The sequence below is a fragment of the Eurytemora carolleeae genome, unplaced genomic scaffold (assembly GCF_000591075.1).
Source record: "Eurytemora carolleeae unplaced genomic scaffold, Eaff_2.0 scaffold94, whole genome shotgun sequence".
In the NCBI taxonomy this organism is placed as follows: Eukaryota; Metazoa; Arthropoda; class Copepoda; order Calanoida; family Temoridae; genus Eurytemora; species Eurytemora carolleeae.
The window spans coordinates 375,368-388,298 of record NW_019396036.1 but is presented as its reverse complement, the minus strand read 5'-3'; the positions used below and the strand labels follow the sequence as shown (position 1 = coordinate 388,298).

General features: G+C 35.3%; 1 protein-coding gene across 1 annotated transcript; it reads left to right on the top strand.

Annotated features, from left to right (window-relative positions):
• The first annotated feature begins 11,076 nt into the window (after nt 1-11,076).
• LOC111698822 (uncharacterized) lies at nt 11,077-11,415 on the top strand. The gene has a single exon (XM_023469269.1). The coding sequence runs from the start codon at nt 11,077-11,079 to the stop codon at nt 11,413-11,415; it is 339 nt and encodes a 112-aa protein (XP_023325037.1).
• Nucleotides 11,416-12,931: the final 1,516 nt, after the last annotated feature.

Genomic DNA, 12,931 nt, shown 5'->3' with positions numbered 1-12,931 from the left:
TCATACACCAAGGATACTGCACACGGATGGGGGGATAGAAATCTTGACGCATTCTTTGTAATTACATTTCTGTCTTAATGCACTTTATTAGTGTAGATATGAAAAGCTATTTATGGATTGAATGTAGGAAATCGTATCCATATTTTATTGAGATTATATTTCTACATCTTTCTATTAAAAAAAAACTAATCTTGAAATTTCAAGTATTTTTATCTAATTTAATCATTTGATTGGGTTGATTGGGTTTGCCATTTAACAATATTTCACATTACTTTGCAAGCGTTGCTTGAGAGAGAAAAAGGAGTGTTTATCCGCACATCCTAGTTTTTAATATCCTTGCTCCCCCCCCCCATCCTTCCTCTCCCATGGGTCCTATTATTTAAACCCAGTTTAATTGCCCCCTTGGTTCACACACTAATTCTATACACAAAGAAGCATACTGCAAACCCTGCTCCGGGTTTAGAAGTAAACCTAAACCTTGCTCCGGGTTTATGAGTAAACTTGAATCCTAAACTCAGCCTCCTGGAGCGAGGTTGAAGAGTGATAAAACCTTTATATTTTACATCAAAATATCCGCTCTATTGAGAATATAATAGATTAAGACAAGGTTCACATGTATCAAGCTAGGTTGAAAAATACAAAGCGTACATTTATTGCTTAATTCCACTGCGCCACAAATTCCAAAAACAAAACAAAGTTTATAGAATATATCATTGGTCTTGTTCATTCAAACTCACAAAGATGATAAATCTTCAAACTTGATGTGATGTATTTGGACATGGACAAGAAGCAAATTCTTAAATACAAATGTCAAAGATGTTTCTGACAAAACTCCTAAGTTAGGTCAGGTCTGTGTGTAGAGCTAAGTATGTGAGGTGTGGATAGGTATTGAGAAGGGATATAAGATGTAAAGTAAATGTACTTGTCCTAACCTCGTAAAGGTAATGTCCAGCCAATATTTTCTCTTAATGGGGTGTTTTGACATGTATGTCTTATACAACATACATAAATGGTCAAGATATTGGATATTAGCACGTGTTTAAAGATGGCCGACTGTGACATATGCGCGAGTGCCGCGCACCTGTTCGCGTTAAACCCCGAGGAAATTGAATACGACACAGCGAGATAAAAACTAGATTTAAAAATGTTAATGTTCGAGCGTTTTCATTCTTTTTGGTAAAATACAAGATCTTAATGTTTCCTGTACATATTGTTACCCAATAAAATCATAGCATCAAGCAATTTCTCCTTCTATATATTTAGAGAAATCTGTCACAAGATTAGGGTTCAAGAAAAATAAGATGGATTTCAGGAATGTTAAAACATATTAGAATTGTATCAACAATACACGTACTTAGAACTCATTGCTAAAGATATAAAAATATAGGGATAAAGGAAAAGATTAAATAAGAAATTAGAGGATGAAATTAGAAATTAGATATTGGAACAATTTTAGTCTAACAGAGTTGAAGGAAAATACATTAAGTCTGGGGTACGTTACATGTATGTTGTATACTCATCTAAACTAGATGTATTCGACTTACTCAACTTAGAATCTTAAAACCAAGCTAAGAACATATCCCTGGCTCTCCCGAGTTCCCCATTCTGTGAGGCAAATCGGTCTAGGAGTTCCTGAGTTATGATCGGACAAACAAACCAAAAGAGCAGACAGACACCCAAACAGAGATTACAACTTTATATATATAAGATATCTAGATTAAGTTTAGATAAAGTGTAGTTTGATAGAGTTTAGTTAGGATTTGAAAAAAAAGTAAAATTAAAGAAAGTAAAGAGTTCGAAGATTGCAAGATATAAAATAAACCGGAAGTAAAAAATCTCTTTAGTGAAACTAATCACCCCATTTCCGACCGGAAGTCATCAATTCAAATATATTTTTGGCGACATTTTGTTTTATTATAAGTTTGAGTTAACAAGATGATGGAAAGAGTTTGAACAAATCAGTCTACCCTAAACTAAGTAATTTAAGATTTAGATCCGTTTTCATATCTTTTCTATACAGTCTTTTCTATACAGAGATGGATATATTCCATTAAAAATATTAATAGATAATAAAAGATGGTTTTTAAATTTCAAAACAGGTTTTATATTAAGCTTTGCATAGTTTATAGCTTAACAAACTTTTAAACTACTTTTACTGTTATCCTCGTAGTTCTCAACTCTTAAACCTTTTATCCCCTTTGGTGACCCCCCCCCTTCTCCTCCTTCTCTTCTCCGTTTCCGTTTTAAAGTTTTAAAGAACGCGTGTGTTAAAACAACATATGTCTGTCAAGATAACGAGCGACGAGAAATGTTTGACATAGGACAATATATCATCATGCTCCGTAGTGTCTACAGGGTATAGAGATTACTCAGTAGTGACTACAGAGTATAGAGATTACTCCGTAGTGTCTACAGAGTACAGAGTTTATTCAGTAGTGTCTACATGGTATAAAGATTACTCCGCAGTGTCTACAGAGTATAGAGATTACTCAGTAGTGTCTACAGAGTATAGAGATTACTCCATTGTCTGTACCTGGTATAGTTTCTACAGAGAGTACAGACAGAGGTTACTCAGTAGTGTCTACAGAGTACAGAGATTTCTCAGTAGTGTCTACAGAGTATGGAGATTTATCAGTAGTCTACATGCAGTGTACAGAGATTACTCCGTCTTTGTGTCTACAGGATATAGAGATTACACAGTCGTGTCTACAGAGTACAGAGATTACTTAGTAGTGTCTACAGGGTAAAGAGATTACTCCGTAGTTTCTACAGAGTTCAGATATATTTCCGTAGTCTCTACAGAGTACAGATATTTCTCCGAAGTTTCTACAGAGTCCAGATATTTCTCCATAGTTTCTACAGAGTTCAGATATTTTTCCGTAGTGTCTACAGGGTATAGAGATTACTCCGTCTTAGTGTCTACAGGGTATAGAGATTACACAGTCGTGTCTACAGAGTACAGAGATTACTCCGTAGTGTCTACAGAGCTCAGATATTTTTCCGTAGTCTCTACAGAGTACAGATATTTCTCCGAAGTTTCTAGAGAGTTCAGATATTTTTCCGTAGTGTCTACAGAGTACAGATATTTCTCCATAGTGTCTGCAGAGTACAGATATTTCTCCATAGTGTCTACAGAGTACAGATATTTCTCCGTAGTGTCTACAGAGTACAGCTATTTCTCCGTAGTGTCTACAGAATACAGAGATTTCTCCGTAGTGTCTACAGGTTCAAATATTTCTCCGTAGTGTCTACAGAGTACAGATATTTCTCCGTGGTGTCTACAGAGTACAGATATTTAAATAATCTTAAAATGTGGATTACTCCAACCTGTGAGTCTTGTATTAAGACTTAAAGAGCACATAAGATTTAATATAGGTTGGATATGTACCTGGGATAAGCTAGTAAATGAGATAAGGGGTTTATAAATCGGAAACAAATATTCCTACTGACATCATTTACATAGAAGAGATTAGAAGGATTGATGAATGAACCATTAATCTCCTGTAGTCCATCTACACAGGGTGAGAAGTGTCCATAGTCTTAATTATTCTGTTGACTGGATTCCCATGGATCCTGGAACCCTGTAATAATAGTATTGTTGAATATTGATATATACAGATATATAGTATTCAATTCTCTTCATGCTTCACGGAGCGAGAAGGTTGGGATGGGTCAAATATTCAAGGAAGGTTCGGATTTCACGGATTTTCCTGGGTTAGGTTTCCCGCATTTGTTTACTGTTCCACTTCATGGATTCTTGAATATATTCCCTGAAGGGTAGATTGTACTGTACAGTCTACACAGACTTAATTAGTATCGGAGCTAACAACAAATCAATCAAGAGAGGGATTGTCCAGTTATATTGATTGTCTTATCATCGTGGGAACTAATTGAACAGATTGGTTTCATGTCTTGAAATAAATCTTAAAGGGACTGCAGAGGTAGTTTTACTCATAGAGTGGCATGTGCGATTTACAACGGTACCCTTTACAGCATATATGACCAAGTATGAATGAATTAAGGGGACTCGCTATAGCAACAGAAACAATGGAGGACATTTTAAGAATTTATCATTTTTTACAGAAGAAAGAATTAAAACAGGAATTTTTTGCAACTACAGTGAGACCCATGAAACTGTGGCAAATGATGACGATTGTTAAATAGTCCAGTAAACATGAAACAAAGCAATTGTTTTGAATCTTCATGACAGAAACAATCTCAAGAACTGACGAGGGTCAACCCAGACCGAAATATATTTTCAATAAAATGTGGAACTAACATCTACTTTATTAACTTTATGATGTTTGGTCCAGAATCAACATCATAATTTCAGATCAATTGTGCACTGTGCAGTGTACCACAGACTCATTATACTTTATAAGTTGGTTTTCAAGCTATACTGGTAATCTTTTTTGCGTAATAAAAGCATCAAATTAGCATTTTATGGCTAAAATGTCGTCTTCCTAGTCCACAGTTTTATAGGTACAGCGCTATATATTATTTCACAGGATGAGAAAGGTTGAGGATGTTAACAGTTTCCATACCACCCTGTATAGTTTCCATACCACCCTGTATAGTTTCCATACCACCCTGTATAGTTTCCATACCACCCTGTATAGTTTCCATACCACCCTGTACAGTTGTAAAGCATAGCTGGATAAGATCTTTATCAGTTCAATCCTTTATCCTAGGTATCCTAACTACCAGGGATAGGACGCATTCAACACCCTGAGCTACTCATTATCCTCCAGGCTTCCAGCTTCAGGATTCATATCTCTTGGGAGATCTCAACTCCGTGAAAGAGAAGCGTTGGACCCATGGCGTTCAGTTCTCTTCTAAAGTCAGTGATTAACACTAATCTGAACAAAAATACTTTTTGCATCAAACGTATTAAGTTAACAAATAAAGACTTCCCCTTCGGAAACTGATTTTGAAAAAAAATGTTTTCATCCCGAGAAAATACTTTTTGCATAGGAATTAGGTCTCTGCCAAAAACTCTGATTTTCTAATCCCTGTATCTTTGCAACCCACTGTCAAACTTTAAATTATAATGGATCAAATAATCTAAGTTTGAAATTTTAAAGGTTTACACCATCAGTTCAAGAAGATATAGAAATTACAAAATTTAAGTTTATGGCAAAGGCTCAATTTCTTTAACGAAAAAAATAAAAATATTACAAAAATTGTTTATTGCTTTTCAAATTTTATTCAATCCCCGTGCATAAAAATATGACTTAAAGTACCATCTTTTTAAAATCTGACACGAGTCAAGGTTTAGAAAATTTATTATTCTTGACCTAGGTTGAGGTTGAAAAAGCTTTGATTATTGGTTCTCTGCTCCTAAGATTATATCATCCTTTATTGATTGAATTCTCTGTCCTCTCATTGGATAAGAATCTGAGTGCAGGAATAATCTTATCCAATGAGAAGCGAGTATTCAAATTCCAAGGAACTGGGCAGTTTAGATTGAACCAATCAGAGACAAGGCAGTTCGGCCACTTCGGCCTGCCTCACCCTTCATAACAGGCAGAATCTTAGAAAATCAAAGTAAAAAAGATTGCGGATTTTGTTTTTCCAAAACGTATGTGATTCTCATCGAAACACGATTATGTTAATTGTTTCTGTAGAAATCCACTAGGCGATCTATTTCAAACAGCCAGGAATTTATTGTTATGGGTAAAATTTCATGAAATTCACATCTTTCTTCAAAAAAAATAAAAAAAAATCAATAAAAATGGGTTCAGTTTGAAGTTTTACCAGGCCCTGGCCACATATTACTTTTTTTGTATCAATGGATTCAAAGATTTCTGAGCTGTTTTAATGAAGAGTATTTGAGAGAATCCCGATTTCTGTGATATGTACATTCTAAATTAACACATTGAATAATATACTGTATGAACCAAGTTCAATAATGCGTATATGAAGCAGGAACCGATTTTAAACCAGGAAGATTATCTGAATTGTACTAAAAGAAGGAGTTGGAGAATATACTTCAGTCCCGCATACCATCTAGCGGGGTTCACATACACTTTATATTCGGCTATGTTTTTTATCAATTGGAATAAAATATACAATCATAATAGTATCTTTAGTTTTACTGGTTGTGCTAGTTATGCATTTAGGTACTTCCCACCTACCAGACTTTTGTCCGGTATAATACATGTTGTGAATCATTTCTAAAAGTTTTGATAAATTAAAGGTCACAAAAAATAATGTTGGCAGTCAGTCCCTTAACACGTGGGTTTAAAATATTTTTAGATTTTTGACTGGGTTTACAATTGGACTGATTTATAAAGCTATTATTTAATATTAAATTATAAACGGTTTGTACAGAGCAGGTGTATTCAGCAATTAAAACAAAACAATTCTACTTTTTCATCTCCAAGTCTAATTTAATCTGGACTCATACATTTCCATTCCAATATCATTAATCAAAAACATTTCCATCCAAATACCATCCATTAAATACATTTCCACCCAATCACTATCCATCAAAAACAAGTCCATCCTAATACAATCCATTAAATACATTTCCATCCAAATACTATCCATCAAACACATTTCCATCTAAATACTATCCACTAAACACAATTCCATCCAAATTCCATACATCAAACATAATTCCATCCAAATTCCATTCATTAAACACAATTCTATGCAAATACCATCCTTTTAACACAATTCCATTCAAATTCCATCCATTAAACACATTTTCATCCAAATTTTATCCATCCAACCAAATCCATTCCTATCCAACCTCAATCCACCCAGATCCAATTCAACCAAACCTCAATCCAGCCACCTCCAATTCAATCATACTTCAATCCAACCTTAATCCTACCACATCCAATTCAATCCAACCTAAATTTAACCCAACCTGTTCCGATTAACCCAAACTGGTGCAAATTCAACCCAACCTATTCTGAATAACCCAAATTGCTGTTTATTCAAAACAACCTATTTTAAATAACCCAAACTGGTGTAAATTCAACCCAACCTATTCCGATTAACCCAAACTGGTGTAAATTCAACCCAACCTATTCCGAATAACCCAAACTGGTGCAAATTCAACCCAACCTATTCCGAATAACCCAAACTGGTGTAAATTCAACCCAACCTATTCTGAATAACCCAAACTGCTGTTTATTCAAAACGACCTATTTTAAATAACCCAAACTGGTGTAAATTCAACCCAACCTATTCTGTATAACCCAATCTTGAGTAAATTCAACCCAACCTATTCTGAATAACCCAAACTGGTGTAAATTCAACCCAACCTATTCCGAATAACTAAAACTGGAGTACATGTAACCTAGCCTATTTTGCAAAGCTTAAGTAAATCCAATCAAACCTATTCTAAAAAACCAAAGCTAAAGCTCCCCTCCCTCCCCCCGAAACTTATTAAAATATTTGTTTTGCAAAATTAAGTTTAATGTTGTGTAATAAACCGAACAGAGGGTACAGAGGGTTCGCATAAATTAGCAATAAAAGTATAATTGTAAAGATATGAACTGCCAGCCAGTAGACCGACCGTGAGCAGTTCTATTCTTAATAAAAACTCAATTAGAATATGTCAACTCCTAGGTACCTATATTTATCATATTTTTATATAAATCTAACATGAAGCCTAATACGGGAGAAACTAAACATAAATCATTTTTTGCATTTACAGTATTTAAACAAGAAGGATATATACTGATAGAAACAGTAGTAAAAATGTAGAAAATAAATATAAAAAAATGTGTTTTTTGGAAATAAGAATGAATTGTCGGATTGCTGTTTCAAGCACTGAATCACTGCTGTTTCAAGCACTGAATCACTGCTGTTTTAAGCACTGAATCACTGCTGTTTCAAGCACTGAATCACTACAGTTTCTATCATTGAATCACTGCTGTTTCAAGCACTGAATCACTGCTGTTTCAAGCACTGAATCACTGCTGTTTCAAGCACTGAATCACTGCTGTTTCAAGCACTGAATCACTGCTATTAAAATAGAAAAAATGAAACTCCTGTTTTTAAAGAATATCCCTAAAAAATCTCGCTAAGTACAGAATTAACATTTTCTCTCTATCTATCTAATAATTATCTTCGCTCATGTATTATATATTTGTATATTTATATTTTACCTATAGCTGGCAAAACGATTTGTTTTAATTCGATTGTAAAAAAATTCCACGGGCAACGCCGGGCACTTCAGCTAGTTATCAAATATTTCAATTCAATTTCATAAATATAATGAGATAATTTGTATTAGTTGGCACGCAGATATGACAGACCTTGTGGTAAATCATAATACCAAAATATGAATATTATTTATTCTAATCTTTATAATTTTTCCATCTTGATGCTGATCATGCTTTTCTAGGAGGGGGGGGNAATCCTGATAATTTAGATAAATTAAAGGATTTATTAGAGAATATAATCTCCATGTCACATAAATCAGTGCTTCTAGTTTATTTTATGCATTTAAATGATGGGAACTAACCTAATTTATTAGGCTAGGGGAGGGTATACACTAATACAAACCAGGATAAGGATTTATAAACAGATCTGATTTATTCTTAGTACGTGTAGATTCAACTTAATAATTGGTTGGATTAATTCAGGGTTAGGTTAGAATAGTAGGATAGAGTAGGATAGAGTAGGATAGAGTAGGATAGAGTAGGATAGAGTAGGATAGTGTAGGATTTAGTAGGATATAATAGGAAAGAGTAGGATAGCGCAGGATAGAGTAGGACAGAGTAGGATAGAGTAGGATAAAGTAGGATAGAGTAGGATAGAGTAAGATAGAGTAGGATGGAGTAGGATAGAGTAGGATAGAGTAAGATAGAGTACGATAGAGTAGGATAGAGTAGGATAGAGTAAGATAGATTAAGATAGAATAGGATAGAGTAGGATAGAGTAGGATAGAGTAGGATAGAGTAGGATAGATTAGGATAGAGTGGGATAGAGTAGGATAGAGTAGGATAGAGTAGGGTAGAGTAGGATAGAATAGGATAGAGTAGGATAGATTAGGATAGAGTAGGAAAGAGTAGAATAGAGTAGGATAGAGTAGGATAGAGTAGGATAGAGTAAGATAGAGTAGGATAGAGTAGGATAGAGTAGGATAGAGTAGGATAGAGTAGGATATAGAAGGACAGAGTAGGATAGAGTAGGATAGAGTAATATAGAGTAGAATAGAGTAGGATAGAGTAGGATAGATTAGGATAGAGTAGGATAGAGTAGGATAGAGTAGGATAGAGTAGGATAGAGTAGGATAGAGTAGGATAGAGTAGGATAGAGTAGGATAGAGTAGGATAGAGCAGGATAAAGTAGGATAGAGTATGAAAGAGTAGGATAGAGTAGGATACAGTAGGATAGAGTAGAATAGAGTAGGATAGAGTAGGATAGAGTAAGATAGAGTTGGATAGAGAAGGATAGAGTAGGATAGAGTAGGATAGAGTAAGATAGAGTAGGATAGAGTAGGATAGAGTAGGATAGAGTAAAATAGAATAGGAAAAAAGGATTGAAATATATTTACATTGTACTCCAACAAAGTGTTAAAAATGAGTAATATATCATGAATTTAGTTATTGTAATGTTTCTAGTCCTGTCAATGGGACCGTAAAATTGAATTTGAATATATTGGTGTAGAATTAAACCACTTGAAACTGGATCATCATGAGATTATGCAAAGTGGTGGATTTCAATAATTTATCCAGTTTATTCTTTTGAGGTTTCACATATTTCAGCACCAGTTATGATTTTATCTCGATTATAGAATAGAATAGATAAAATGGATAGAAGAGAGGAGATAAGGTTCCCAGAGTCATAAATGATGTAAATCCTTTGAATTCTGGAGGCTCTGAACCCCTCTCAACAAAATAGAGACTATATCCTATAAATTCTGGAGGCTCTGAGCCCCCTCTCTACAACATATAAAGACTAAATACTTTGAATTCTGGAGGCTCTAAGCCCCTCTCTATAAGCCTAAAGACTAAATGTTTTGAATTCTGGAGGCTCTGAGCCCCTCTCTACAACCTAGAAACTAACTTTGAATTATGGAGGCTCTGCGCCCCCTCTCTACATCATAAAGACTAAATACTTTGAATTCTGGAGGCTTCGAGCCCCTCTCTATAGCCGAAAGGCTGAATGCTTTACAATTCCATGTTTATAAGAAAATTTTGAGAATTCTAATTGATTCTTTCCTTACATTTTAGGTGTGAATCATATACCATGAATATAGTTATGTAGATTGTAGATACATTTTACATGACAAAACCTATAAAATCAGCTGAACAACCTTTACTAAAGTAATATGAATGTTACCCCCCTCCCTTCATCCTTTACCCCCCCCCCCCCCCTTAACCTTTTACCCCACACCTCTTTGCTCCATATCCTGCCTGGAATCCATGATGCCCTTGTTATACCGACCACCCGGAGTAATGACGTAACTTATCTTAAAATATTAGTAATAAAAAGGACATTTTGTACTTATTAGAAGTAATTTCGTACTGAGTATCTAGATTAGGGGGGGGGGGGTGAATAAAGAAGGGTAAAGATAGGGTAGGATGAGAGAACTGTGAGAGTTTCACGTGCAAGTGTCAAACTGAAGATAATTGGAGCTTCATGCCTCAGATTCAAAAGATTTAATGCGAAAACTTCGCAATTCTGATCAATCTTAATTGGATTTTATAACTTCCTTTTCACACTTTTTATATTAAGATTTGATTAATAGAATTTCCCATCAGAAAGAGATGAGTAATTAATATTTCCAAGATGGTCAAAATTGTGAAAATTACATTTAAAAGAATTCTAAGCTGAGACTAATGTGTTGAGAAAAGTGAAGAAGAGTTGAGTTCGCACATAAATCCTTTAGATTAGACTATCTTAAGCTTTACTCTTGATTCTCAATACATTGATAACATGTGAAGATAGACAGACAGAAAGATAGACAGACAGATAGACAGAAAGATAGACAGACAGATAGACAGTAAATTGTTATGGAAGAAAGTAGTGGAACTAGGATCTATCAGAGTACAGAGCATCCTATGGAAGAAAGTAGTGGAACTAGGATCTAGCTGAGTAGAGCATCCTATGGAAGAAAGTAGTGGAACTAGGATCTATCTGAGTACAGAGCATCCTTTGGAAGAAAGTAGTGGAACTAGGATACATCTGAGTACAGAGCATCCTATGGAAGAAAGTAGTGGAACTAGGATCTATCTGAGTACAGAGCATCCTTTGGAAGAAAGTAGTGGAACTAGGATACATCTGAGTACAGAGCATCCTATGGAAGAAAGTAGTGGAACTAGGATACATCTGAGTACAGATAATCCTATGGAAGAAAGTAGTGGAACTAGGATCTATCTGAGTACCGAGCATCCTATGGAAGAAAGTAGTGGAACTAGGATCTATCTGAGTACAGAGCATCCATGAAAGAAAGTAGTGGAACTAGGATCTGTCTGAGTACAGAGCATCCTTTGGAAGAAAGTAGTGGAACTAGGATACATCTGAGTACAGAGCATCATATGGAAGAAAGTAGTGGAACTAGGATCTATCTGAGTACAGATAATCCTATGGAAGAAAGTAGTGGAACTAGGATCTATCTGAGTACAGAGCATCCTATGGAAGAAAGTAAATGAACTAGGTTCAGCTCCATCTAGTACAGAGCATCCTAGTACAGAGCAGAAGAAAGTAGATGAACTAGGTTCAGCTCTATCTAGTACAGAGCATCTATACAGATCTAGAGAAGAATCCCTAATGAGCGCTGTCACTCAGATATTTCACGGCTCCACCCACATCAGATTCTGATGAGAACCGCCCCACCTTCTTTCTTTACATGGGAACTGTTATTAGTGATCTTGTTGCAATAAAACCTTATTCTAGAGAGATGGTTTGATCAGGGTTTAAGCAAGGCAAAGTTCCGTTAAACTACGGAAAATGTTGAAATTAACTGAAAATTCTGTTTACGAACGAACGGAGAGAATCGTTCAGTTTCAACTCATTAACTGACCGAAAAAATATTAGTTTAATCATTAGTTAAAAAACGAACTGTAACGTTAAAAATGCCGCACAGTCCACTCTGAAGTCTCATTTTTTGTGGATAACCCATTATCTTAAGAATCAGGATATCAAGATTCATATTTTCTGATCCTAGATGATATGAATATAAATTCTTTAATAAAAAGATACTTCAAGCTTTGGTAGATATTTAAATCATATCTTCTTAAAACTAGAAGATATGCAAGATATTTTAGTAGACACATTCTGTATCCTGAGAACAAGTTTAGATCTGCTCTGCCCTGTCAGACGGTTCAGGTTTCAACTCATCAACATGGTTCAAACAATAGGAGAATATTTAAACCTTGTCTCAGACATAATAATTAAATATTTGCATCTGCCCCTGGATCCATCCTTTCATTCTTCTTCTTTTATTCATCAATCTTTGTCCATAATTACTAGATATACAAGGAGACAGAATATCAGGCCCGGAGGGGAGGAAGAGGAGAAGGAGAAGGAGGAGGAAGAGGAGAAGGAGGAGAAGGAGGGGGAAGGAGGAAGAGCATGAGACAGATAATTATTAGGTATACAAGGAAACCGAATATCAGGCTCGGTTAAAGAGGGGAGGAGGATCAGGAGGAGGAGAAGAATGAGATTGAGGAGAAGGAGGAGGAGGAGCAGGAGGAGGAGGAGCAGGAGCAGGAGCAGGAACAGGAAAAGTAGGTTCAGAAGCAGGAGCAGGAGCAGGTGGAGGAGGAGCAGGAGGAACAAGAGAAGTTAGAGGAAGAGGAGGAGGGGAGAAAATGGTTGGTAATCTCTATTTGCTTTAAATGAAAACAAGAAATCAAACTGTATCTAACATAATAATGCAAACAGTACATATATCTATCTACATACAAATATCAATATATTTATGTTTGAAAGTAGCTACGGTGTATTTAACTTCAAATAA